The sequence below is a fragment of the Lampris incognitus genome, chromosome 15 (assembly GCF_029633865.1).
Source record: "Lampris incognitus isolate fLamInc1 chromosome 15, fLamInc1.hap2, whole genome shotgun sequence".
In the NCBI taxonomy this organism is placed as follows: Eukaryota; Metazoa; Chordata; class Actinopteri; order Lampriformes; family Lampridae; genus Lampris; species Lampris incognitus.
This window is the reverse complement of record NC_079225.1, coordinates 31,491,604-31,519,544: the sequence shown is the minus strand read 5'-3', so window position 1 is coordinate 31,519,544 and position 27,941 is coordinate 31,491,604. Positions and strand designations below refer to the sequence as shown.

General features: G+C 43.7%; 2 protein-coding genes across 2 annotated transcripts; both read left to right on the top strand.

The window, feature by feature from the left end:
- Nucleotides 1-305: 305 nt before the first annotated feature.
- On the top strand, nucleotides 306-5,415 carry enpp5 (ectonucleotide pyrophosphatase/phosphodiesterase 5). The gene is made up of 4 exons (XM_056294738.1): nucleotides 306-478; nucleotides 1,077-1,958; nucleotides 2,378-2,554; nucleotides 3,177-5,415. The coding sequence occupies exons 2-4, from the start codon at nucleotides 1,085-1,087 to the stop codon at nucleotides 3,578-3,580; spliced, it is 1,455 nt and encodes a 484-aa protein (XP_056150713.1). The 5' UTR covers nucleotides 306-478; nucleotides 1,077-1,084; the 3' UTR covers nucleotides 3,581-5,415.
- Nucleotides 5,416-6,533: 1,118 nt separating this feature from the next.
- clic5b (chloride intracellular channel 5b) lies at nucleotides 6,534-27,320 on the top strand. The gene is made up of 6 exons (XM_056294542.1): nucleotides 6,534-7,283; nucleotides 22,934-23,043; nucleotides 23,137-23,262; nucleotides 23,822-23,928; nucleotides 24,591-24,772; nucleotides 25,559-27,320. The coding sequence occupies exons 1-6, from the start codon at nucleotides 6,663-6,665 to the stop codon at nucleotides 25,721-25,723; spliced, it is 1,311 nt and encodes a 436-aa protein (XP_056150517.1). The 5' UTR covers nucleotides 6,534-6,662; the 3' UTR covers nucleotides 25,724-27,320.
- The last annotated feature ends 621 nt before the right edge of the window (nucleotides 27,321-27,941 follow it).

Here is a 27,941-nt window from a genome sequence, read left to right as displayed (position 1 = left end):
AAAAAAAATCATGATCAATTTTCATCCCAAGTTCACCATGCTTAGAAAAATCTTCCGTCTTTATCTCGTATCTTTTTTATAGACTACACCCACGTAATCACCTCATTCTTTCTGACAGCAAAACAGTAGACGAGCAAAGTTAACCTAGCTGACTGGCACGAGCGTTTCTATTTATAAACCTTGATAGCGCCCCCCCCCCCGCCGCCGCCACCTTTTCCCGCATTACGTCATCGGAACCTGTACACTCTCGCTATGAGACAGGGGATGCGCCCTCTAGTATACGCAGAGCTTGCACTGGAAGAAAATGTGCATCGGCGTTTCGTCTTCAAGCGATCACCTTCGTAGGTATACAGTTGCAAGTAAACCGTAGAATAGAGAAAATATATTTTAGCAGAGACTTTTTTTTTTTGCACACTAGTCCGGCTTCTTTATCTTCGTTGCACAGAGCGACGCAACAACCCGTGCACGGTCAGATACGGTAAGCTGTGTTGTTGACAATACGTCATTTTGCCTCTCCGAAAGTGTGCGTCGACATTTGACTCTCCTAATATCTCCGTGTCTCACGTCAATTAGCATGCAGCCTTTTTGAAATCGATGTGGTCATCGTCGATGGTTGCCTCTTTGTTGCAGGCAGACCTGAGTATTTTAGCCTAGCGTAGCCTTGCTTGCTAAAATACGATCAATAGGTGCACACACGACAACGAGCAAACTCGTTACGCTCGTGAAACGCTAACATGACGCGACGTTTTCTTCGCAAACTGGTCTGGCCGCCTGTAGCGTGGCTCCGCTCGTTAATCGCAGTGAATTCGTCATCTCGTCAGTCTTGCTAAATTTGCAATGACATCATTTCACCAGCTTTACCGTCCGCTCTGAATTCTTGCAAAAGTGATGCCTAGTGTGATGTTATGTGCTGTCTGACTCCGTTTTACCGATGTATCTGTCTATTTCACCCAGCTATGTTTGGAAAAATGGAAAGTAAGCATGTTTCTACCCATCTTTGATGAGCTGTTTTGACTATGTAAATGTATAAATTTGTCCATCATTGTTTTTCGTGATCTCACGATTTCTCACCACAGACGATACTATGCTGGGCTGCTTATCTAGAAGAGGCTACTGTCCCCTGGTATGCCTATGGGCACTGCTCCTTTCGCCTGTCATGCCCCATCAAATTAACCATCATGAGCCAAGTGACTTCAGAGGCCAGCCCAAGCTGCTGTTGGTGTCCTTCGATGGCTTCCGCTGGGACTATGTTGACAGGGTTCCCACACCTAACTTCCATGCCCTGATGGATGAAGGGGTGCGGGTGGAGAAAGTGGAGAACGCTTATATTACCAAAACCTTCCCCAATCACTACAGCTTGGTGACGGGGCTGTATGCTGAGACACACGGTATTGTGGCCAATGAGATGTATGACCCGGTTCTGAACCGATCCTTCTCCATGGAGACAGACAGCCTTTATGATTCACGATGGTGGGAGCAGGCAGTTCCTCTCTGGGTGACCAATCAGAAAGCAGGAGGACGGAGCGGAGCGGCAATGTGGCCCGGTTCCGATGTAGAGATCCACGGGACATACCCGACTAAGTATCTCCCATACAATGCATCGGTCTCCTTCGAAACCCGAGTAAAACAGATCATCGAGTGGTTCACGGCACCTGAAGGGGAAGCGGTGGATTTTGGAGTTCTGTACTGGGAGGAACCAGATGAGAGTGGGCACAATGTCGGACCTGAGAGTTCACTCATGGATGTGATCATTGTTGATATTGATGAGAAGCTTGGTTTCCTCCGAAATGAGCTGAGGAAGGCAGGGCTATATGAAAATGTGAACCTGATAGTCACCAGTGACCACGGGATGACCCAGCTTTCAACTGATAAGATTATAGAGTTGGATGAGTACGTGAGCAGAGAACTATACACCTTGGTAGATAAAAGTCCAGTGGTGGGAATACTTCCCAAGGAAGGTATTTTCTTTTACTATTTTTCATTTTCAGTGTAGTACCATGAACTTGGACAGAGCTAAAATATTGTGCATGGATTATTTGTCGTATTGAAACTGTGACAAAGTACACAGGCAACCTTTTTTATTTTGTCCTAATTTGATCAGCCCATTAAATTCAGCCACAATCACATAAAATATAAAATAGAGGCCTGTTTGTAGCGACAGACCCGACCTCTTTGGTTTTGTCAGATTTTTACCAGGACATAAAGTTTATTGCTTTACTGTTGATGGCATTTAAATTTCCTTCGGTAGTAGTTAGCAAGTAGCTTAATTACTGGTTTGTCAAATACTTTATTATGAGTGGAACTCATTATGAAATATCTGTAGCATAATCTTTCCCTGTATAACATTTGCTAACGACAGTGGACATCTGTTTTACAGGGAAGCTGGAGGACGTGTATGCAATGTTGGTGGACGCAAACCCCCACATGATGGTGTACAAGAAAGAGGAAATACCGGAGCATCTCCACTACAGACACAACGTCAGGATCATGCCCATTTTGATAGAGGCCCGGGAGGGCTGGACTGTCAAGCAAAACAAGACTGGGCCCTTCATGTGTATGTATCACACCTATAACGTTGTGAAAGCATGTTGGGATGCTGTACATGTTGCAGGATGAACACAGACAGGGTTCTGCAAATTCAAATGGAATATTATCAACCACCTCTCCTTTTATTGATCGCTTTGCATGAGATTGCTGCATATTTCAAGTTCATATGAAGCTAACAAAAAAACAGATTTTTACCGAGAATTGTTTTGTAGCAGTGCAACCGGAAGAATTTGCTCTTCTTGGGCCAGTTTCAAAATCGGTTGCTATTCTGTTTCAAGTTCAAAAGCTGTTAACGGTTACAGAACCGTTTCTAGGTCTCTATGGTATGATAAGGACACGTTCCAATAGATTTCCCAATAGTTGTTTGATTTGTAAATAATAATAATAATAAACTTACATTTATATAGTGCTTTTCTAGATGGGTGTAGCTTGACGATTTTCAATACTTTTCTAGCAGTTGTGATAGCTGTCAACCACCGGGTTCCCTCTGCTGTTGATTACATTGTTGGGGAAACACTAAAACCTCTAGATTATTTGATATCAGTGTGATAGCAACGCAGGAATAACTGGCGTCGAATTATTGTGCAGCCTTACTGATGTTTCCTATTTATGTTCTTGTGACTCCACAGTGGGAAACCATGGCTATGACAACACCTTACCCAGCATGCATCCCGTATTCGTGGCTCGTGGGCCAGCTTTTCGCCAGAATTACGTCAAGACCTCCATGCGCTCTGTAGACCTCTACCCGCTTATGTGCCACATCCTGTCTCTCCACCCTTTGCCATGCAATGGATCCCTCTCCAACATTCGCGACCTCCTCTCTCCGGAGCCCTCTACCCCTGCACCCAGCATCCCAGCCAGGGTCATTGAGAATTCCTACGCCCCCGCCGTGGGCTCGCTGCTTGGTGTGGTGATGGTGCTGGGCTTCCTGGTGGTTTTTGTCAGACAAGTGACTCTAAGACAGCTACCCACACTGCCCCTCAGAAGCAGGGAGATGTCACAGCCCCTTCTGCAAGAGGACTTGCACCTTTAGGTGAGGGGGAAAAAAATAACCAGAATTATGAGCAAGACAAAAAAAGAAGAGGAGGTACTACTCCCCAATGGTGTAGATGGTCTGCTCTGTCCAGAAGCAACCCCTAAACCCTTTCACTCCCTTACTAAACACCAGCGTCTATCCTTTATATTATTTGGAGATGAAGGGAAACTATTATGTCACTGCTTATTTCCCCAGCTGATTATTATGTTCAGAGGCACACGTGGAGTGTTAAATGCTGGCTTGTTTGAGTTGAGGGGATAGGGGCAAAGTGTCTAGGGTTTGTCTCTGGAACGGGTCTAATGGAGAAGAAACCTTTACACAGGCTTTGTAGTAGCTTTGCTTTGATTGTGATTTTTGTTTACCTGATGTCATCTCGCCATTATCAGTGTTATCTCATCTGAGAAAGTTACAAGGAGTGAGAGGAATTTTGCTGTGCAATGCTGGTGAATGTGAACAGACGTGACTGAAATAACACCACAACCCGACCATAATGCCGGAATGACCACCGCTTGATCAGATTTGGCCTGTCGCACAGTAAGAACAAGCTAGCCCTTATTGTGTTATTAGCATTAGCATAGCATAGCTTAGTCAGAGTCTAAGCACTAAATCGGGAGTTGCTCTGAATAATGAACACCGTGATCGATATATAAAAGACAACAACTCAAGGACGAGCATACAAAATGCTGCAGTGTTAAGAAACATGCCATTGGCTCAGCGGAGTCGGTGTTTTCTTTTTTTAAGAATGTGACAATTTGACGGATCAAAGTTATTCATACCACTTAAGATGTGAGACTCACTGAAATGTGCCAACCTGCTGCTTATATAGGTGTAGTTTATTCCATCAGCCAGTCACATTACTACCTTACTCTTCAGTAGTCAATTACCATTTGCCTTTTAACTTCATGGAGATCTTCTCTCTAAAGTGTGCAGTTGTGCATGCATGTGTGTGCGTGTGTATGTGTGCGTGCATGTGTGTGTGTGTGTGTGTGTGTGCGTGTTTCAATTAGTTTATTATTTTTTTAGATTGTGTGTTTGATGACATAGTATTTCTGTACAAATGGCTGTACTTCCTCTTGTCCAATGGTACGTTGACTGTCATAACCATGGCCATGTGCTTGTGAAATGTGAAGTGCAATTGCTACTGGTCAGTATTTTTGTCTTAGGGATTATGAGGGTTTTTTTTGTGTGTTGTTGTTGTTTGGTACGAGAAGACTACGTAGGCATGACTTGTGAGAGCTGATCCCCTGATTTGCACTAAAGGACAGAAAGGAAACAGAAAGAAGGGGCAGTAGTAGGTTGCTTTTTAGGTCATGTGTCATTTGCACTCCTTGTTCGTAGATGCTATATGGAATAATAAGGAAAAAAAAAAAGATGGGTGCCTCTTACCAAACAGCTTTTTAATTCACATAAACACAAGAGCAAACTAGAAGCCAGTTCTCTCAGTCTTACTCACGCAAATATTTTTTTAAAGATCTTTTCCGAATGATTTTGCCCTTAGACTTTTAGATTCATTAACTAATTCCTGTGCCCAAAAATGACAGACACCACTGTGATGTACTTTTTACAAAATTTGAATTAATGAAATAAGAGCCTTTATACAAAAATTGCTAATTTTCTGGGAATTACCATATGTTTACTAAATGAAGTGTTGTCTGAAACGTAATATATACTTCTGATTAGTTTGAAGCTTATGCATCGAAAAAAAACACATATATTAGATCAGGTTTATTTCCGTTGATTTGGAGGATGCTACATATGAATATTAACTTATTTAAATACAAATTTGTCATGTTAACACGAATCAATCTGTTCTCAAATAAAAGGAACTTATGTGAGACTGAAGTGATAGCGGTTCATAATTTTTTGGCGTGTTTGTGCAGATGTTCTCTCCTACATTTGCTCCTAACCTGCTCATTTTTGCCTTGATATTATTTATGGTTGTGAGGAATGCACCACGACAGTAAGAAGTCATTACAGATCTCAGCATGATGAGAATGAATGGGGCCAGCCCAACACATGAACACACTGTGTGGCCCCGCGGGGCCCTGCAACCAACCCAGTCTCACAAATGCAACAAGTGTACAAAATAGATTCCTAGCTCTCAAAACACGTATTTTGCTGACATTCTGTCACTTGCATACAATTCATGTCAACTAGTCTCGCCGGGCCAGACAAGAGTGCACTACCTTGTGACGAGAATGCACATCTACATATCAAATCAAGTTATGTCACACAATGACTTTGATTGTATCAGTTAATTGTTGTTCAAGACATCCACCCTGATCGTCCACTTTAGTACTATTAGAGCTGGTTAAATAATAGATATATCAGTTTTGGTATAGGTTTGGTTAAGATCAAGGTAAGGGTCTGGGAGGCTGGCTATTAAGGGCCATTATAATCCCTGTTGAGTGTAAATCAGGGTTAAACGTATCCTGGGACATGCAAATGTGTCGTTTGTTTATGGATGTTTTTGTCTTTGAGACTGGGCTTCCCGTGACCACTGCACATGATAAACAATACCGTGCTTGGACAGAGGGGTCGGGGTGGTTGGTGTGTTGCTGGGTGCAAATCTAATTCTGCACAGCGCCCCAAAAAAGGTTGGGGCCAGCCCTGTGACTGATGACAGCAATAATAAAGGAGTGACCAAACATATAAATCTCTGCTATGCCACATAAATGCGATTTATAGCTGTAAATGGCTACGTAAGCCTCAATATTTGCACCATTACATAATGCTGCTTACTTTTGTGTTTGCTATACTTTCAAGGTGATTTCGGTGTGTAGAATTGCTCCAGTGACCTTCGGCCACAGGCCCTCAGCATCTGCATGAAACACCTGCCAGCTTGCGGGATCAAAGTTCTTTTATGAGTTACCGCTGCGGTTTGCTCATGCGTGCTTTCAGTCAGTGTGTGTGTGTGTGTGTGTGTGTGTGTGTGTGTCAGAGGGTTGTGTGCCACCGGTTCAGTGCAGGTTGACTGCTTCAGCACTTGACTACAACCTATTCTAGCTCTGGCACTTTTTTCTTTTTTTCTTTTTTTAACTTGAACTAAAGCAAACCAATACATAAATAAACACACAAAATGGAGCATGTCTATGAGATTACAAATGAGGGAAGTGTGCCCGAGAAGCCGAATGATGGACCCGGCAGCCCCGCAGAGCCCCAGCATGAGGATCAAGGAGCGGTGCAGGAGTCCCCCAGTGAGGCGAAGGTGCAGGTGCACGCCGCGCAGGAGGCGGAGGAGCGCTCCTCACCTGATTACATGGACACGAGGGACGGCAAAGACGAGGACGAACACAGCCACGACGAGCACTCATCGGCGTCATCCAGCGACGACGAAGAGGACGGAAAAGCGGATGGAGGGGTCGAGCAGTCGCAGCCAGGGACCGAAGCGGTTGCTGCGAACGGGTGGGAGGAAAATACGCCGGAGGTGGACGGAGTGGAGGCCGCTTCCAGACGGTCATCAGCCTCCTCCTCCGCGTCGTCCGCGGCCCCGGGGGACCCCTGTGACGACCCGCCGATTCAGCGGGAGGAAGACAACGCCGAGGATGGCGTGGTTATGGCGTTCACACACAGGGACAAGTCCCCGGAGCCGGAGGAGAAAGTTGACTACAGTGTCAAAACTCTTGAAAATGTGGCGTTAGATGAGAGCAGCGCGGCGCCCGCAGATCCCGGCCAGCCCGACATCGCTCTCTTCGTCAAGGTAAGAAACAGACAACAGAAACGGGCGAAGAAGCGACTGGAAAGTCTCCATCCACAAATCTCTGACGACACTTTCACGTGTTATAAATCAAATTACATGCATTCGTTTATTTCAAACATCTGCTTTGTCGTCACTTCAAGCATCATTTATCAGCGCGTATATGACACCGCTGTGATGCCAAAGTTTGCATCCCTCATAGAATATGTATCCCTGGCATTCATTTATAGTGGACTTCAGTTATTGCATTTTAATTTCGAGCAAGGAAATGGGGGGAAAAAGCGACATGTAGATGAAACCGCTCGTGGCTGCTCTGATAGATTAACAGAGCAAAGCCGTGTGTCAACATATGAATCAAAATAATTTCATTCTCTTCTCTATAACCATCATTTGCAGACATCATATTGTCATGATGGGCTTATCAAACTTCATGTTGTTTGTTGCATTAGACTGAGAACCGCTATTTCCGCATAAATCTAGTATAGTAATTGTAAACTGAGGTTGGCCTAATGATGTCTCTAGGGTACACAGCCTGTTCTTCAAAGATGCTAAATTTGGCATTACACCAATTCAGGCAACACTTGAGATAGTGCAGTTATATTAACAGTTTTGTCACTGCACTCTTGAAGCCCTTCGCTTTCATTATTATAAACGACTGCAATAGCAGAACTGACGTATAGGACGTTGTTCTGGGATGCGTATTCTTCACGGATGCAGGAATTGCCAAACACTGATTAAAGCAACACTTGAGACAATCCAGTTGTATTAAAAGTGTTGTCACCGCACTGTATTAGCATCTGGCTTTCATTATTAAAAATTACTACATTGTCAGCACTGATGGAGGTCATACATCTCACTTGATGTTAAAGCTTCTTCAAGCAGTGAAACCAGTGGTACGGAGCTCTCAGACCTGTTGCACACCACACTGGGCTCCTTTCCACAGTGTCAACAGTGTTGGTGCTCAGAGATGGGAAATAACATTAATATTGCTGGAGTTGTCTGTGAATGTTCTCATTCATCCAGGTCATGGTTATCCAAAGGAGTTGAATCAAGTGCAACTGGACTTGGTATATATTGCTGGAGTTCAGGGATTTTGATTCTTCCTGGGTTCATCTATGCTGAAAATGAGTGCAGTTCTTGGTGATGAAACATGCTTTTGATGAAAAAAACAAAACAAACAAACACCAAATAGCGTGTGTGTGTGTGTGTGTGTGTGTGTGTGATTGACTGGAGAAGGAACTAAAGTGTTTTGCACTTAGCTTGGCAAGTCTAATTCACTGCATTGTATATTTTTTCCTTCATCATCCCCCTGCAGTTGCACATTAGAGAAAATGAACCTGTTCACTCTAGCTTTGCTTGGAAAACACTTGTAATAGAGTCATAAGGTTTTTATCTCTGCATATCAAATGTTAGTATTACCATACAATACCAAAGCACAACATACAATTTGAGCAACACCACAGTGTATTTGTAATAATATCCAACATGAGCGGCTGATGCATACTCTGAGCTCAGACCACGGTCAGGACACAAACATTACATTAACCTCCGAACTAAGTGATTTTTCATGTTCCTGTCACATTTGCATGGCAGACGTGGTAATACAACACATAACAAAGCCCAGGCATCAGAGCACAAATCCTGACAAAATACTGATTTCCAGCACATCTGAGTAAAGCAATGATCTCTGCATCTGACAGCCTTTTCTCTATGGCTTTAATGTGGACACAGTTTGCCAGATGTAATAATTAACTCGTTTACTGTGTGGCCATAAAAACCAGGAAACCCATGCCTGAGCAAATCCAAATCTGCCTTTTTTTCTGCCTTTCTGATAGAGCAGGTTTGTAATCGGCCTTATCGGTACACTCAGGGGTCACTTTGCTGATTGGGCAACAGAGGCTGAGAATCAGTGGTCTGCATTCAATGAGGTCTGTTTCAGCTCAACAAAGTCTTTATGATAATGAGTAACAGCCTAGTTAGTAGATTATAACAATTCAATGACATGTGTCAAGTGAGTCACAGTCACAGGTATCGAACAGACCATCTCGACACCTGTATTAACATGGGTGTTAAGTAGCCTTATTATATTGGGAATAATCATACCCATATAACAATCCCTACAATTATCCAAAGGAGTTGAATCAAGTGCAGCTGGACTTGGTATATATCCGTGAAGACGTTTCGCCTCTCATTCAAGAGGCTTCCTCAGTTCGTGCCTTTCGTAGCTCCGATAACGACGGGCGCGGCCAGACATCGGTACACAAAAGAGCCACTTGTATCTATGGCTCTGTTAGCGACGGGCATTGGTAAACATCGGGACACAAAGAGCCATGGACATATATAGCTCTGACAACGACTCCAAAGAGGATAAATTCTGAGTCTCATCACCAGCCAGTCAGACTAGCTTGGTCTAGTCAGACAGGCACGAACTGAGGAAGCCTCTTGGATGAGAGGCGAAACGTCTTCACAGATATATACCAAGTCCAGTTGCACTTGATTCAAATCCTTTGGATAACCATGACCTGGATGAATGAGAACATTCACAGACATCCCTACAATTGTAATCACTACAGATGGTTGTTTGGCAAGCGACAGAGTCAGTGCAATTCTTTTTGATCCGGGCAGTGATTATTTAGGCTCAATCTGAAGTTATCAAGCCCACAATGATAATCTTATTTTGTAGAATTTTCATTTCAGAAATTAATCTAAGGATGCCCTTGTCATAAGCTGTTCAGCCAAAGTTTATTTCCAACTCTTCATTTTACCAAACTGACACATTGCAGAGCAGATTCTGCCTCTCTAACCTCATCAGAATATCAGAAAGAAGGTTGAATCAGTTCATCTGGATACAACGTTTATTGACAGATACGATTCATCCAGCTTTAGTCTCAACTGACTGCAGGTATCCTCACCCTTATAAACAATACAGTTGCCTGACCGAAACCAACGACCAGTTTCATGATCAAATATGGGCGTGACCTTTAACTAGAGTTTCAGTGGCCATGTGTACCACTCACAGAGGATTAGGGAATGGTTGCAATCGCAACATTATAAGATGGGTACAGATGTACTCTTATCCCCCCCCCCATTAAATGTTGTATCCAGATAAACTGATTTAACCTTCTTTGATTTTCTTACCTGGATTATTAAGCATGCATCAAGACAATACCAGAGACAAGAGGTTTAGGACTCAGAGAAAGGTTTGCACTAATCTAAAACATACCATACTTTCTGTAAGGCATAAGGCACGAATAAGCTTTTAATATATAACCTTGCTCGCTACCGTGGAGTTTCGCCTCTTTTCCCTGCATTGACATTTTCTTGGCTCAAGCAAATACAGCAAGGCCCACCCACTGAAATGGCTGGGCCGCTGAAAAGGTCCAGTGAATGCCCCCCCCCCCCGATCTTCTTTACTCATATCAACACATGCACACATAACATGTTAACTGAGTAAGTACTCAGTAACATGGGCTACACACACACACACACACCAAGGTCAGCAAAGATCTGCTACACTTACACCACACATTTCTTAGTGGAAAATGCAATTACCTTATGGCTTCATCTTTGCCTCTTATACGGTCATCTTCCTTGTCTTACTGGATGCAAAGTCGTTAATAATGTCTTTAAAGTCCATCTTTTTAGCCAGTTCAAACTCAATGGCAAGTACTGCCATTATCACTGGGGCAGCACGGTGGCCCAGTGGTTAGCACTGTTGTCTCACAGCAAGAAGGTCCTGGGTTCGAACCCCAGGCCGCCCCAGGTCCTTTCTGTGTGGAGTTTGCATGTTTTCCCCGTGTCTGCGTGGGTTTCCTCCGGGTGCTCCGGTTTCCTCCCACCATCAAAAAGACATGTATGTCTACACCTGGTAGAGCGCGTACCACATAAGGCTGAGTCCTTAGTGCAGGAGCCTGGGTTCAAATCTGGCCTGGGCCCTTTGCTGCATGTCATCCCCTCTCTCTCCCCTGCCTGCCCTGTCTCTCTCTCGACTATCGCCATCAAATAAAGGCGGAAAATGCCAAAAAACTAAATCTTTAAAAAAAGACATGCATGTTAGTGTTAATACTCCTGTCTGTGCCCCTGAGCAAGGAAATGGAAAGAAGAACTGGAGTTGGTCTCTGGGCACTGCAGCTACCCACTGCTCCTATACAATAGGATGGATTAAATGCAGAAAACAAATTCGTTGTAACAATACAATTCGTTGTAAGAATACAATGACAAAATAAAATGGCTTGTTTCTGAACATGATTATTGCTGGCCTCCATGGGCCCCCCTAGCGGCTGAGCCTCAGAAAGCCCCCCCCCCCATGCACGGCCCTGAATCCAGCCTCAGATTTACAGTATTTTGTCTGCACCTTTTCTCTGTCTTCTCGCTCATTATCCAACACCGTTTAATCACTGCTTCAACTGCATTGCCTGCTCGTTTCTTTTCCACTGAAGTCGCACTTGAAAGCTCGATAAGAATCCACAAGAACATTCATTATTACATATGTTGTGATAATCACAGCTCGTAAATCATCAGCTTCATGACTCTCAAAAAAGGAAAACTGAGAGAAAAGCAAGCGAATCGGGCACCTATGTTATATTTTTTTTCAGTTAATTGCTGAAGAGCTCTTATTCTTATGGCTACAATCGAGAACGTAGCTGTCTTCGTTGTTTATTCCTACACGTCTTTCATGGTAAGAATATACAAACGGAGCAACTTTTGTGATTTTAGAGGTTAACTCACTTCAATGGACTGAAGGAAAATGGAAAACCTCATTACATTTATATTTATATAACGAGATGAAAGGATAACAGCTCCGGCGTTAGATAAGAAGCCCTAGCATTTCCTAGATATTATATCTAAATGATGTATTATCAAATTACAATTATGATAAGCAGGGGCCGCTATTCCACACAAGCATGCTCTCTCTTCTGCATGCACACCCGCCCTCCATTCGTCCTTCCAGTGCGATTAACCCAGACCGGCGGGCGGGATGGGTTTCACAATCATTTTATGCGCTACAATTGCTATAAACCATGCTATGTCGGGCTATCTATACAAGTAGTGGGCAGATACTGAGGAGTACATCCATCAATCCTATCAGCTTGTACACCTCCTCCCCTTACAACTGTGTGTGTGTGTGTGTGTGTGTGTGAGATCGCAGACAGCCAACCCAATATGATTCCTCTGTTGTCATCACACAGTTGTCACTGCCGTCCGCTAATGTCACACAACACGTTCATGCCTGAGCACAAAAAACATGAATCACTGATTATAATAAGGAAAGCCTAACATAACATTATGTCAAAAGCTCGGTTAGACGATGTTACAGCATGTTTTGCGTTAGTCGGTATAGCAACAGATTACCGTTTTGGATTACGTCAGAGGTGCCAAGCAATATATAGGAAATCAAATACAGTTTGCTTTGAAAGTAAAGACCGCTCTCCTTCACTTCATGATGCCCACTGGCCATTTTTATGTCTTAGAGTATCTCACACTTCATTGATACGCTGATGATTGTTCTTGGGACCCCACAAAATGTTACGACATGTCATGTAACGCAATGCTTGGGCTGACATATACCATGATCTTGGTATCTTGACAAGGCTATTAACTTGTCCCACATGGGAAGTGTGTAAAGTTATGCGAGGAAGGTTCAAAGACTCCTCCTCGCTTTGGCTTTGGAAAGATACCGAATGTCTGTTACTGATTTATGCATGAGTGGATGATTAGCCCAACAAGTCAGTGATTTAAACCTCCTCCTGTCTCAGCAGGAATGTAAAACCAAAGCTACTTCTTCTGAAATGTTAAAGACTTTACGTTTGCCGTGGCCGAGTTAAGTGCCGTCTAGTCTGCAAGTTGTTGCTGGTGATGAAATAAAATGAAATTATAACACGAACGTTGATTTTTTTTCCTCGTTTATTTCTCAACAATTGAGAATATTCACATTGATACTGTGTCAAAATTACTTCCTGAGAGTGACTTTGTTGTTGAATATTAAGACATCTCTCAAGCAGATATTGAGCTCAACAGCTGTTGTGACTGTATAAGAAGCGATGAAATAACACAAATTTAGTATAAACTACTCAACTTTAATCTCTGCCAGCTCATAGACCTACGTAATGTTGTTATCATGTTTATGAGAGCTGCGTTGATAATGAACTAATTCCTCCATAAAGAGCCAGTAATTAGTTTGGCCTGAATGTTAGCATGGCCGCCACAAGAGGGAGCTGTTCTATTATAAGATAGAGTTTAAATTAGCTCAAGCCCTCCTTGCCCCCTTTCAACAGACATGAGGATTTGTGGATGATGGGTTTACTTCCCTGTTAGAGCGATTACCACAGAAACATTAGAGCTTCTAGAAATCACACTGCGAGCTCTCACATTAAGGTGAACTTGATCATCAGTCTAAATTTCTTCTCGAAGAAACTGTAGATTTCTGCTTGGATGCATTTGCCAAAACAGTTTGCAAACTATCTTGCATATTTCTCAGTGAGGTAACCATCGAGTTCAAGGCATAGTCTCTTTTATATGTACTGTTATTGTGTCGGTGAAGATTTTCACTGTAAAACAAGGCTTTAGCTGCCTTATATGCCCCCCCCCCACCCCCCGCAAAAACGAAAGCCTATTCCTGTGTTAAAACCAAAGCTCAGCATCAATAATTCAAACAGGAATCCTGTCCAGGTCTCCAACCGGTGATCAAATATAACCCGTCATCCTGCCAAAGTAAGACGTGTCTGAACTCACATTAAATATAAATGCTGCTGCTTAGATACATGCGCGTGTGCACGCACACACACATACACACATTTATTTTTCAATACTTGTGAGGACCCCACATTGACTGCATTCATTTCGCTGCCCCTAACCTTCTTCAGAACTTCATGCCCAACCTTAACCATGACCCTAACCATGACCCTAACCACAACCTGATCCTAATTATAATTTTAACCCTAAACCCAAGTCCCAAACCTAAAATAAACCCTGGACGTAGTGAGGACTGGCCAAAATGTCCTCACTGCAAAAATATCCTAACACTTATCGTTAAAAACTCAAATTGGCCCTCACAAATGTAGCTGAAAAAGCACCCACCCACACACACACACACACACACACACACACACACACACACACACACACACACACACACACACACACACAGACGAAAGGCACAGGGGATGTCGGAGGCTGCACTTACTCATTACATGTTGCTTTCCTGATACGCTTATAGAATTGCTTCTATAAATAATCACAGCTGATTTATTGGTCAGGGATGTGACCAGAGGCCACATCAACTGGGGCTCACACAGAGTAAAAGAGAATATGATCGTCGAGAAGGGAAGTAAAGAAATGACAAACTGGGGAATAAGGTGACATATTTTGAGGATAGACGGGGTGCAGGGTGAGAGAAATGGGACACGTGAGAGTGAAGAGATAGTGGTGGTGGTGGGGGGGGTTAAGAGAGTGAGAGGGCTCCACCCCCCTGATATAGGCTGACACCTGTTTACCAGTCTGTCAGAGAGAGCTAGCTCTGCTCCCCATCTGTAGTACAGGCTAAATCAGTACACAGGTCTCTAACCTTTATTTAGTCCACCTGCCACCTGGACCAACTCTCAGCATCACCTGCAGGAGACAAGCAACAAAAAGATTTTAAGTGAGGAGGCCAAGACAGAGGAGATTAAGAGACAGGGGATAGAAAAAAACATCATTCTGGGACCAGCCTCTCTATCCTGTTTTTTTTTTTAATCTTCTCTCTCAGGAGGATGTAGGCCTCCAGGGCTGAGCTATAAGGACTGTAGAGTCGTTCGAACCGTGTTGGGTTGAATTCAACCCGAAATCAACAGGGTGAGGACCAGAGCCAGACACCATGTCCACAAACGGTCAGGACAGAGACCCTGATATAGAACTTTTTGTCAAGGTAAGACAGGGACAACATAATGTTTTGGTGGTTTTTGTTTTTGGTTTTTTTGGGGTTTTTTTTAGGATGTGCAGTCAACTTATCTTTAGCGTTTACATCCTTTTTTCTGACAGCAGAAAGTAGGGAGAGAGACAGAGTAAGGGCCAACCACTACTCGACCACTAACATCTCCAGATATGCCAGTATATTATACTTACACGATTTTCAGAGTCATTCATTTTTGATTGTGGGTACAACAGACAGGCGGCGTTTTAGCAAGGCATAAACCCTGCGGTGTGTTGTGGAAAGTCTGTGGTAACCCTATCGCTGAGGTAGGGTTTCAGTGGCACGTTCAGCTCCGAGTTGACCCAGGGTCGATGTGACAGTGATACCGTCGTTACCTGTTGATGGCGGCAAGCTCACACACGGCCACTGCCGTGTCGCCATTACTCCATCCCATACGATGGGCACTGAAGCGTTTTAGATGCGAAGCACCCATAGAAATTGAACGAGAGTAGAACCTATATTCCCGTTCAAATCAACATAGCAGGACGGTCGGGGTGGCGGCCATTTTTGTTTCAAAGAACTGACCGTTATGGTGGGGTTAACTTCCGTATGAACTTCCGTATAAACCGACTTGTGGCAAGTCGTGGACTCACTTGATTGCAGCAAGTCGCGGGCGATTTCAGTTAAGTCGCGGACTAAGGAGCAGCGGAGGTAGTACGAACATTTACGTTCCAACTGGCGCGTGTTGTCACCATGACAACGAACAATCGTCATTTTCTTTTGAACTACTCAAATGACCACGGCAATCAGTTCAGTGTCCCTTCTGCTCTCTTATTCATTTTCTACGGCAGCAGCTCATAAACCTGCCGTCTAACTCACCCACGTACGAAGGGACATTTTGTCTCGCTGAGTGCGAAACCTACAAAACTGTTTGTAATTGCACGAGAATATGCTGTTGTAAGACGTTAAAGATGTTGTTGTAAACTACTAATAACACACGTTAGCCCCTAGCTAACGGGTCTGACCCTTTAGCCGAGCGGTTAGTGATATCGAATCCCGCATCGGGCGAAAAAATAACTGGTTACATTGTGTTGTTAAATTAACAAAATAAACCTCACTGGTAAGGAAATTGGCAAAAAAAATTCTGCACCCTTGCCACTATTTTCTTCTAGCCTCGGTCTGTATTCGTATTCTGTCACTTGGTATTGCCCGTGTGTTTTCCTTTTAGGTAGGATTTCACAGATACGCCCTTGACAGATGCAATTAAGACATGCCCCATCACCTTTACGCAGTCTTTTGATAAACATTTTGAAGTGTCTCTAACGTGTCAGCAGCTTGCTTTTCTGGTTTGTCAGTTATCTAAAAACACGATTGGGATGACCTAATTTTAGCTGTGTTGAACCGGTGCAAAAGCGTCTTATCTTACAATGTCAGTGTTGCGTGTCCAATCAGGATGTGATGTTCAATTCTCAGTCTGCTTCCAATTGCAAACTTAAAACAATGACCCCGTCACAACAAAGTCACACAGCCATTGTGCTTTGTATCTTGTTTTAACCACCTGGCCAGGCCTTTGGCTTGGTCGCCATTTCCAGCTGTTATTTTAGTGTGCGTACATTACATTACATTACAGTCATTTAGCCGCCGCTTTTATCTAAAGCGACTTACAATAAGTGCATTTAACGCAGGAAATCAGGAGAACCACTAGTCATCAGAGGTCATAAGTGCATCTAAACAAGCATCTAAGAGCAAAACCAATGCTAAAGTAAAAGTGCAAGAAAGACATTTTTTTTAAATGAGTGAATACGTAGTGGCACATTAGTATAACAAAACTCTTCTCTCAGTAGCAGATGAAATAATAGAAATTTTAAGTTTTTTGCAAAGCGCCTGCCGGTCGTGTTCAAGAGATCCCACTTTGACAACCGCTGTAGGAAGGTAAATCATCTGTGGTGGGCTTTTATTTTTCACATATTCCAAACATATATCTCTGACTTTGCCCAGATTTTGTACTGATGTGTTGACGCTCAAGCTCATCATCTGCAATAGAGCAGAATGATGAACGCACATGCTTCGAAGTTCTGTCTGTGTGGTGCAGTCTTGTTTTGTTCTTCACCGCTGAATGCTCTCAAGGCCCCAAGAGAAAGGTGAAGACAGGTGAATGTACCTGAGGCAAGAAGAGGTGGAGGCAGGGTGGAAAATTGCACGGCCCTCGTGCCGCTGAGACGCACTGACCCAATGAGCCAAAGACGAGGGCAAATTCAGCCAGCCCATTGGCTTGGTAGCCGCTCAGCTCTCAGGGGAGGCAGGAAGCCGCTGACATTCGCAAACACATTTGGCTTGCATCACCCTCACTCCTCTGCATTAACGCCTTTCCGTTGTGTTGTCGGGGCACACAAAACTAGCGAGTTCCTCATCAACAACATTTTTAAGTTTGAGTTTCCTTTATTAATCCCCTTGGGGAAATTGAGATACTGCAAATTAACCCATCCTAGCTGTGATCTGTGTAGCTAGCAGCAGTGGGCTGCCGCGTTCATGCTGTGCCCAGGGGACCAATTCCAGTTCTTTTCCCATGCCTTGGTCAGGAGCACAGACAGGAGTATAAACCCTAACATGCATCTTTCTTTTGATGGTGGGGGAAATTGGAGCACCTAGAGAAAACCCACCTCAGACAGGGAGGCCATACAAACTCCACACAGAAAGGACCTGGGATGACCCCCAAGGTTGGACAACCCCCCGGGTTTGAACCCAGAATCTTCCTGCTGTGAGGTGACAGTGCTAACCACTGGGCCACCGTGCCCAGTGGAAAAGTAAAAAAGTAAAATAGTAGAGATGAATCTGTATTTTTGCAAGTATAAAACTGGGTACATGTCTCATTAACAGAAATCTTGACAAATGTCCCATTGTAAGTAAACTGGGTAAAGCAAATAGCTGAACCCGAGGACCCATGTCCATCTGTCAAACGCAGGAAACCTGTCAGTAGTCGCCACCTTAGCCAACCCTATTAAGTTTGCTCTCTATGCAGCCCTCTGAGGTGTGACCTAAAAATCCTCCATGGCTGCACTCTTGGATCCCCACAATCCCTCATGAGGGTTGGACATTCCACTCAGCAATTCATTGAAGAGATTTGGACACAGTTTCAACATATTTTCAGTCGGTGAGCTACAACTGTATTTTGCCTGTGTTGATTTCACTTCAGAAGAGAGTTTGGCCGGCAAATGCCAACGGAGATATAGACAAGTCTTATGACTCGTCACGATTGTAACTGAAATACAAGGCCTGTGTTTGGTGACAGCAAACTATAAACACGGCATGGCCAGGAAACAGCTGGTCGCCACACTTGGTGGTGCAAAGCTTGTGTCTGACAGTTTTACTGTCGGTGGGAGGAACTGTGAATTTATGGCCTGAATCTTTACCAGAGCAGATGAAAAGGTTTCCCCCCTTTGGTTGAATCAAATGGCATCAAATTCATAGAGGCGCTCAAGTAGTGCTGTGCAATATAGAAAATATTATAATCATGGTTATCAGTGAATTTTACACAATATTAATATATACATCACGTTATCTGCTCACATATGCAAAAATACCCTGCTTAAGGATCCAGCTGAGGTTCATCACATTAAGCTGTTTGGTAACTTGAAGTATAACATCCAACCAAATCTAGTTTTCAAATAATACACCCTCGACCATTTCAGATCTCACATTTTGCAAAATTTCAGGTCATAGATTGTAATTATCACTAATTTAGACAACAAAATTGTGCATCCAAATCTCATCCCGATATAAAACCGCTGAAAGACAGTGAATGGTAATATTGGCTTGGCCTACATTCAGTTAATCCACAGAGGTTCCCTGCTAATGAATAGCACCGGTGAACATATAAAGGCAAAGAAAATGGCATGTCCTCCTCTGGAGATTTGACCAATAGTTATAGGAGATGGGGATGAGCAGCGGGCCCTAACGCCGGCTGAAATTTGGAAGAACATATGTTCTCCAGTGCATTTTAATACATCAGCTGAAATTCAACAATTTCGCTGTAGAATTTCATCAGCATCCACTGAGAGAGAAAACTTTGTGGGAGCAAGGTATGCAGCGAAATATTTATTTGTTTATTCCCGTGCATATTCATCCGGGGCCTGCCATGCATTGGCTTCTATTAGAGCAATGGGAATGTGAATTGAATTAATGCCATAGCGAATACCTGGTTGTTAAACTGACTGTGCAAGACAAGTCAAAGATACTACATACAAGTCATACGATGTTTCTGAAACCGACTCGAGCTTTGTTTTTATTGTTTTGTCCCAGGTGGGATGACAGGTCTGGGATAAAACGGAAAGATATTCCTGGTTCATGAACAGGTCGACCATCACTGCTGGTTTGACCATATAGGCCTGGTTGTGTTCAACGGCCTTTGTCCCCCCGTGTTCTAGATCTTGATTGGCTATTATCAGCAGTGGTGTATTGTGTTACCGCTGCACCATTGAATCCAGCTGTATGACAATGGAGACAGAAGCTTCACAGGCAGCAGCACAGTGCTAAGCAGCATTCATGGCTGGCAAACATACAGTTGGCTCAGCTACTTTTACACGGACATCTCTGCTTTCTGGTCTTTACTAGGAGCTGTGACCTGGTGGTTATTCACGTAGCAAAAACCCGTCATCTGCCATTAAAAAAAAAAAGAGAGAGACAAACTGTACTCATGAAAGAACTCTGAACCTGCATGAGAGTAAAAAAAAACCTCATTAGCAAATTTATTGATAGTGGCAATCACATAACTTTGACATATCGAATTGCAACATTGGTGATTATGCAGTTTTTTTCGGCGTTGATATCAATGAGAAATGTAAATCCCAAAGAGTATACAGAATATTTTAGTTTCCTAAAAATGGGTATAACACTTGGTAATGACCCTGAAACCTTTGAATCTTCTGATGTATTTCATTAGGCTCCCCTGCACCGTGACCTCTCGCTTGTCTTTTTTTCTTGTTTTTTATCATTTGATATTTATCCCAGCCGTCCTTACACGCTTCACTTCTTTGCACTGTTTGTGTCCTGTTTACAGTTTCACCTGTATGCAGGCATTCCTTGTACATATTCCTGAAGATTGCTGTGTTGTTATTCTGTGTAAGCACATTGAGAGCCACTAAACTGGATGTCAAATGTATGTGCAAACACACATGGCTGCCATTCTGATTCTGATGAGATGTGGTAGGACATGCTGACGAATCCTGTTAAGCATTGAAAATACTGTCAGTTACCAATGATTTGCTCATATTTTTGAAGAATAAAGAGATATGTTAAGCAGGGCTGGGTATTGACAAGGACCTCGCGATACGATACATATCACAATACACAGGTCACGATACATTTGTATCATGATACATTTCAATGCGATACATATCACAATACACAGGTCATGATACATTTGTATCACGATACATTTCAATATGGTACATATTGCGATACATTGAAATACTCAACTTGCTGTGTATCACCTAGGCAGTCTAATATTTACATCACATATTTTGATAACTCAGTGGACAAATTGAGTCAAAACTATTTAATTCAAAATTTGCATTCCAATTTATTAGAACGGTATTTGCATTGCACAGTGCACACTGTGTCACCGAACACATTGAACTGAAATGCAGATACCATATCATATGAAAATAAAGTGTTTAGTATGCTTATGAAAATAGTGTTAAGTATTCTTGTTTTGTCACGGAACACACTGACCTCAGCTGCAAAGTAGATGTTATAACATCATAAAATAAAGTGCATATTAAGTATTCTTATTGTGTCACTGAACACATTGAACTGAAATCTGTTCAAAACATTAATAATTTTTCTAACGTATCGATACGAGGGGCTGGAAAATCGATAAAGTATCGTGAAAAAATGGTAATACTGGGCTGTATCGATTTTTTTGCACAGCCCTGATATTAAGAAGGGCATACAGATTACAGGCCAGTATATCAAACAGTCTTTATACTCGGCAAAGCGGCGTGTGTCCGTGTCTTGTTTTACGTTCTTTGACCTGTGAAGTTGGCCACTTTGTGACACTTGGTCCAGAAAGGTGCTGCACATGTACGTTTGGCCTGACCTTACCTGGCTTTCACATCTTAAATACAGTCAACTGTGTCGGCTGAATCTCACTCAGCACTCCACTAAACAATCATTTGTCAGTCTGTTCAGCACGGGGGACTGCGGCTTATCAAGAACAAGCACAATTTTGATTTTCAAACTCCTTTGAGATCGCACAACGACAAAATTTGTTTGTGAAACGTTCGGGGTACGATGTGGTTTTCCCCACTTTAAATGATTGTTTTGCAGTGCTTGGATTAGCAGTAGTCTCACCTGTAGCATTTCTCCAGCTTACTTCTGTGTGCGATCATGTTTGAGTCCACGCCACTACAAAATGCTGGTAGGATGATGGTTATTATGGGGGGAAAGGGGACGGGGGAATTTAAGTTACACATTGCCTGGCCTGGCGAGGTTAAGGTCACTGACAGAATAAATTTGCCGACAGACACATTGCTGCATTCCACGAAAAGGCCCGTAAACCTCTGCCCAACCACTTGACCGAATGGTCAATGCACCTCTGCTGCTGTGTTTGCAGGCCAAGTGGGGGTCTGTCCTGTGTTACTGAAGTACCCTGCACGGTGTGCCCTAGCGGCCAGTGAACTAGATAATAGAGTCACTATATATAATTTAACCGCTCCTCCAGATCAGGTGTCTGTGATTGTCCGCCTGTGTATAGCTATACAATGCAGGCACATAATCTCACCTCATGCACACAAGGGTACCCAGCAGAAAAAGAGGTTCTCTAAATATACTTAATTCAGTGTACATTTTCACCTCTATTTTGATAGCATTCAATCCAGAAATTATATTTTTGTCCGGTGAAAATGTGTGGCCGGATCCCCAGAATGGTCTTGTTTTGGTTTTCATTGTTCCTAAAGCCACAATTGGCCTTTGATTTGTGCGTTTCTGTTGTTGTCTACTTGCAATTTTACAGTCTATTTGTGCACGCTGTGTCCTGACTGACCGGTCTCGTCAAGCAGAGGTCAGAGATAGCATGGTTTAGTGGAATTTTCTGGTTACTAAAGAGACACAACGATGGCCAGAAAGTCAGGTTGGTGTAGAAAGTCGGGATATGTATGCTGCCCAGTCACCCAACACTCAGCCATCACCTGCTTATGCTGCAGCAATTTGTGCTTAGGAGTCATATGCAAAACATTATGTATATTTAATATGTATATATGTAGTGCAATATGTAGGATCCTGACCTGGTGAGATGTGTTTCATGAAAATGACCATCCTTCCCAGTTTCTTAATATTCATTGGTTTTTCTCTCGACTCTGCTGCCTTTAATCTGGCATGAAATGATCGCAGACACAATGAGAAACATTGACACAGGCATGCTTCAGATTTATATTAGAAGTAGACTTTTAGCAGGATTACACCATAACTTCTAAATGGCTCATTAAATCGATAGTACTCAATTGGATGTTGGATTTTCTTCATTTTGTCTTGTTTTGTGCTTGTTTGTGTGTGTGTGCACGCGCTGTTTTTTATGTTCCCATCCACCAAGATATCTTGAATCCGAAGCTATGAAACAAAATCCAGAAAGCTCAGTGAGGCCTTGGAACAGAAAAAAACAAAAAACAAAAAACGAATCCTTTACAAGTACCGGGGCTTATGCATCAGCCCAAACACACGATGCTGCAGGAGTCAGAACGCCTTTCTCAGCCTGTGTTTTCATGTGCAGGCTGGCAGCGATGGAGAGAGCATCGGCAACTGCCCCTTCTCCCAGCGCCTCTTCATGATCCTCTGGCTCAAAGGAGTGGTGTTCAATGTGACCACTGTGGACCTCAAGAGGTGAGGGGCGACGCACAAAAAAATACCCCATACACACTCACACACGCAAATGGTTTGTGCCTAAATGCGCAGCTTTCTTCATGTCTTTCATAGGAAGCCAGCTGATCTCCATAACCTCGCTCCGGGAACACATCCCCCTTTTCTGACCTTCAACGGGGAGGTCAAGACTGACATCAACAAGATTGAAGAGTTTCTAGAGGAAATGCTTGCTCCTCCAAAGTAAACGAGTGCAGAGCTTTGCAATACTCAGTGCATAGCATCACCAATGTTTAACTGACTGCACCCTCATTGCATCTGTTTTACTTGTTTCAGTAGCTGAAAAGTCGTGTCTATGCCCACGTTTATTTCATTTATAGCGCATTAAAGCAGCGTTGATAGTCTGCGGAATTGGCTTATACTAATAAAAAGGTGAACATAGCATGCAACATGTTATTAACACTGGATGCAAATTTGAGGATGGATGCCCCATGCACTCCCTATACAGCTAAACCTTATGTTTATTTGCCTTTGTTGCTGGCAGTAAAAAAAAAGTTACAGCGGGCATGTAAGCAGTTTTATAGAACAATGTTCTATCAGCTCAATCCAATCTTTGTTTTACTGCCATGTAAAGTCTTTTCGCATTACAAGTGAGCCTTGGTGTGAGAAAGCTCAAATGTTGGGCAGCCAACTTGGTGCGACGGTCTTACATATTTCCAGTCCAAGCAGAGCTCTGGCCCAGGTGTTAATGCTATCCAGATGGCTGTGTCTGCACCTCCTGACTGTGTCCCCCTCTCCTTAGGTATCCCAAACTGGCTGCCAAGCAGAGAGAGTCCAACACAGCTGGAAATGACATCTTTGCCAAATTCTCAGCCTACATCAAGAACACCAAGCCTGACGCCAACGCTGGTGGGCCACTCATTTAGTCAAGCATAGGCTCATTTTCACAGGCACACAGTATGCATGTAAATAACACACATGCGTGTTTTGTGTGCATGCATCTATGCATCAGTGAATACCCTTGCACAAGCAGGAATACGCGCGCGCGCGCGCGCACACACACACACACACACACACACACACACACACACACAATAAGTAGCAGAATGAGGGTCAGCTATTATTATATACTGCCACTAGATGGTAGCAGAGTACAGTAATTGTGAGTTTGAGTCTTGTGATTTGCTTTGCTGCCACCTAGCGAGTGTTTGAAATATCAGCAAGGACCAAAAAAAAAAAAGGTGATAAGACGCTTTCTCCATTATACTTTCGACCCTTGTAACCATGCCCACGTTGAAAGAAGATCTCATTTTACTGCACACTATGAGTGGAGAGGCATGCAGCCCCCTGGGTGATCTCATGTATTCTGATGGAAGCAGTAGTTTGCATCTTCCTCTATTCAGATATTCTACATGTGCATGGGTGTGCATGTATACCCATTTGTGCTCATACGTGTGTGTGTGTGTGTGTGTGTGTGTGTGTGTGTGTGTGTGTGCTCGTACGTGTGTGTTGGGGGGGGGGTTCGTTGTGTTTGTGTGTGTTCATCGGTTTGTGTGACTGTATGCGTCCAGCTCTAGAGAAAGGTTTAACCAGGGCCTTGAAGAAGCTGGATGACTACCTGAGCAGCCCGCTGCCGGATGAGATCGATGCTGACAGCATGGAGGAGGAGACGGGATCCAACCGCCGCTTCCTGGATGGGGATGAACTTACTCTCGCAGACTGCAACCTGCTGCCCAAACTACACATAGTCAAGGTGAGGGGGTTGCATTAACCCAAGCAAAACAGGAGCTGACATTTGTCGGTCACTTTTAAAACTTGGAAACAGAGTACAGGTCCACTCCGACTAATATGTGGAATTGAAACTATATCCAAATCTATTTTTTTAAGCTTTTATTGACAGCTGTTTTTGTTTACACATAACAAGAGTTTGACTCAGCGGGATACTCAACATAAACACAAGAACATAAATATAACATACCCAAATTAAAAAAAAACCCTACTAATAGCTTTGAGAGAATAGCTATGTTTCAAAGAAAATCAAAAATGTCTAAATTGGGGGCGTCCGGGTAGCATAGCGGTCTATTCCGTTGCCTACCGACACGGGGATCCCGGTACAAATCTCTGTGTTGTCTCCGGCTTGGTCGGGCGTCCCTACAGACACAGCTGGCCGTGTCTGCGGGTGGGAAGCCGGATGTGGGTATGTGTCCGGGTCGCTGCACTAGCGCCTCCTTTGGTCGCTGTCAGGTGAAAAGAAGCGGCTGGTGACTCCACATGTATCGGAGGAGGCATGTGGTAGTCTGCAGCCCTCCCCGGATCGGCAGAGGGGGTGGAGCAGCGACCAGGAAGGCTCGGAGGAGTGGGGTAATTGGCCGGATACAATTGGGTAGAAAAAAAAGGAAGGAAGAGAGGAAGGGGGTGAGGGGGTGGTTGTTGTCCCCCCCCCCCCAAGAAAATGTCTAAATTGGCAGGTAAAGGGAAGAAATGTCCCTCATTGTGTGTGTTTTTCCCCTCTACCTCTTCTTCTTCTGCTCTTCCCCAGGTTGTTGCTAAGAAGTACCGGAACTACGACATCCCGTCAGACATGACGGGGGCGTGGCGGTATCTGAAGAACGCCTACACACGCGACGAATTCACCAACACCTGTGCCGCTGACTCTGAGATCGAGATTGCCTACAAGGACGTGGCTCGGTGTCTGGCCAAGTAACTCACCGGGCGACCTGACTCTCCAACAAACAAGCTGCCCACCCGGCGCACACACAAACATTTTTTTGCTCCCAACTTATGCACAAATGTCCTGCCGGCGTCAACACAAGTCATTAGGTGACGTTTTTCAGCAACACTCGGACTCGGGTCCTCCTCAGTAAAGATCGGAGAGCGTTCTCTCATACCACAGCCCCTTCAGCTCACATCCATATTGTAGGGTTATGTTGGCTTTGGCCCCCCTTTTTCTGCAGCTGTGAGATGCGAGGGCATGCAGGTGTGGTGACGTGCAAAATAAATAAATAAATAAAAAGATAAAAAATGAAAAAATAAAACCAAATGTGAGTGCAGCTTCCGGCCACAGAAACCGAATGTCGAAGAGCAGCAGATGAAACAAAGCCCAACTGAAATCCATTTCCTCACATTAACCGGCTGAGGCATTTGCTGGTCTTGCTGTGAAAGCGCTGATGACAGTCTTTTGCTCCGGCATGGTTGTTTTTGTCCATATTTGTGTCACATAACACAACAATTACTGCACTTTTTCAGTCATAAGCCTGCTCTTTCTGTCCACAGCCAAACGTTTTACCAGCCGCCAGTTGGTTTATTTATTCCTTTATGCACACAGACATGTAGTCGGCCTCCAGTTGGTGTCGTTATTATTAGGCTCCTACTCCTCGGTGGACATTTCGATTCATCTCTCATTGCCGATAGTGATCCCAACTTTGCCGGACTAAATCTTAATGTAGGCGCTGCAATTCTAGACTCCTTCAAAGACATTTGATTAAGTGTTGGTGTAATTGTTTTGTTTAACTGATCTTATACATATATTTAAAAAAAGTTCAATATCCTTAGGAGATTACCTTGTAAACTGGGTGATATGAAGAAGTGAAGAGACAGGCCAGAGCAGTTAGCCGGCGGTTGGCCTTGCGTAGCCCAGAACAAAGCTCGCTTCTGATTGGTTTGCATGCACAAATCTCTGCTGTAATGTCCAACGAATGAAATAAGAGCCTATTTTTGAAATACATATTCATAATAAATTGCCTAAACCATGTGCCTTTCTTTGGAAATATCAAAGTACCATGCCAACGTCACTGACTCATTATGACAAATGTATTTCAACCAGAACCAAGACGTTTGTTTTAAGCCGCTAGCTATTAGTGTTCAGTCTAAGGTATTGATTTTGTCTTAGGTTACACATGATATTATGAATGGAGAAAGTATTTATTTGGCAGCCCAATCAGGCCTGATTAGGTAGGGCCATTAGCGCTGCGATGAAAAGCGGCTTCCAGGCCGCGTCCTCCATGGTCAGGAGGCCTGGCCTCCAGCCCTTCATCAGAGAGACGTTTCCTCTCCTCTGAGTCTATCAACATTCACAGAGTTCAAAGTTCACATTCAAAAGTTTCTTTGTCCACGCAGAATAGGATGGAAATTTGTCTCGGGGCTTATCGTCTTTGGCTTGGTCTGAGGCTGCAACTATAAGCTAGACTTTCCTTGAAGGACCGTAAGGCTCTTGTGTGGTTTGGACAATCATTTGAGATGAAATTGGAGCATGATGACTGGGAGGCTTGCTCACTGCAAAGCTCTACGAATAAAATAATATTTTCACAGATCTGCGTCTGCCTTTTCTTTCCTTCTTCTCCCAGCTAGGTGATCAATCAACGCCGATACGTTACGGGGCTGTCGTGAATGAAGGGGGTCAGGGGTCTGTCTCGTTGATAGCACGGTAACCGGGAGAGGAGCTTGGACCTTTTTTTCTCCCCCCTTTCCGAAAACCCCGAATGGGTTAAGCGTGTCTGCCCGGGTTGATCAAATCCAGTGGTGCAGGTCTATTTCTTCATCCATACCAAAGAGAGCAAGAGAAAAAGAGTAAAAAAGAGAGAGGGAGAGAGAGTGATGACCGTTGACAGGCTTAAATAGAGGCTTCCATGCCAGGGATCAAACGCCATCCCTCTTCTCCACTCTCTCATTAAGACGGAAAACCCGAGCGCCGCCATCCGATCTGTCTCCATTTTTCCTCAAAGGAGTCTAACTTGAAAGATCTGCGCCTGTCGGATTTACAATGGTGGGCGAGTGGTGTTTACTGAAGACGCGGCCCTGCCAGAAACAACAGTCAAGGAAAATAAATGGAGCCTGCCTGGTGTTTCCACAGGAGTAAGGAAATATGGAGCGAGACTTGTGCCTTGCTGTTTGGTAATTAGTACCTAAACATCCCTGTCCTTGGA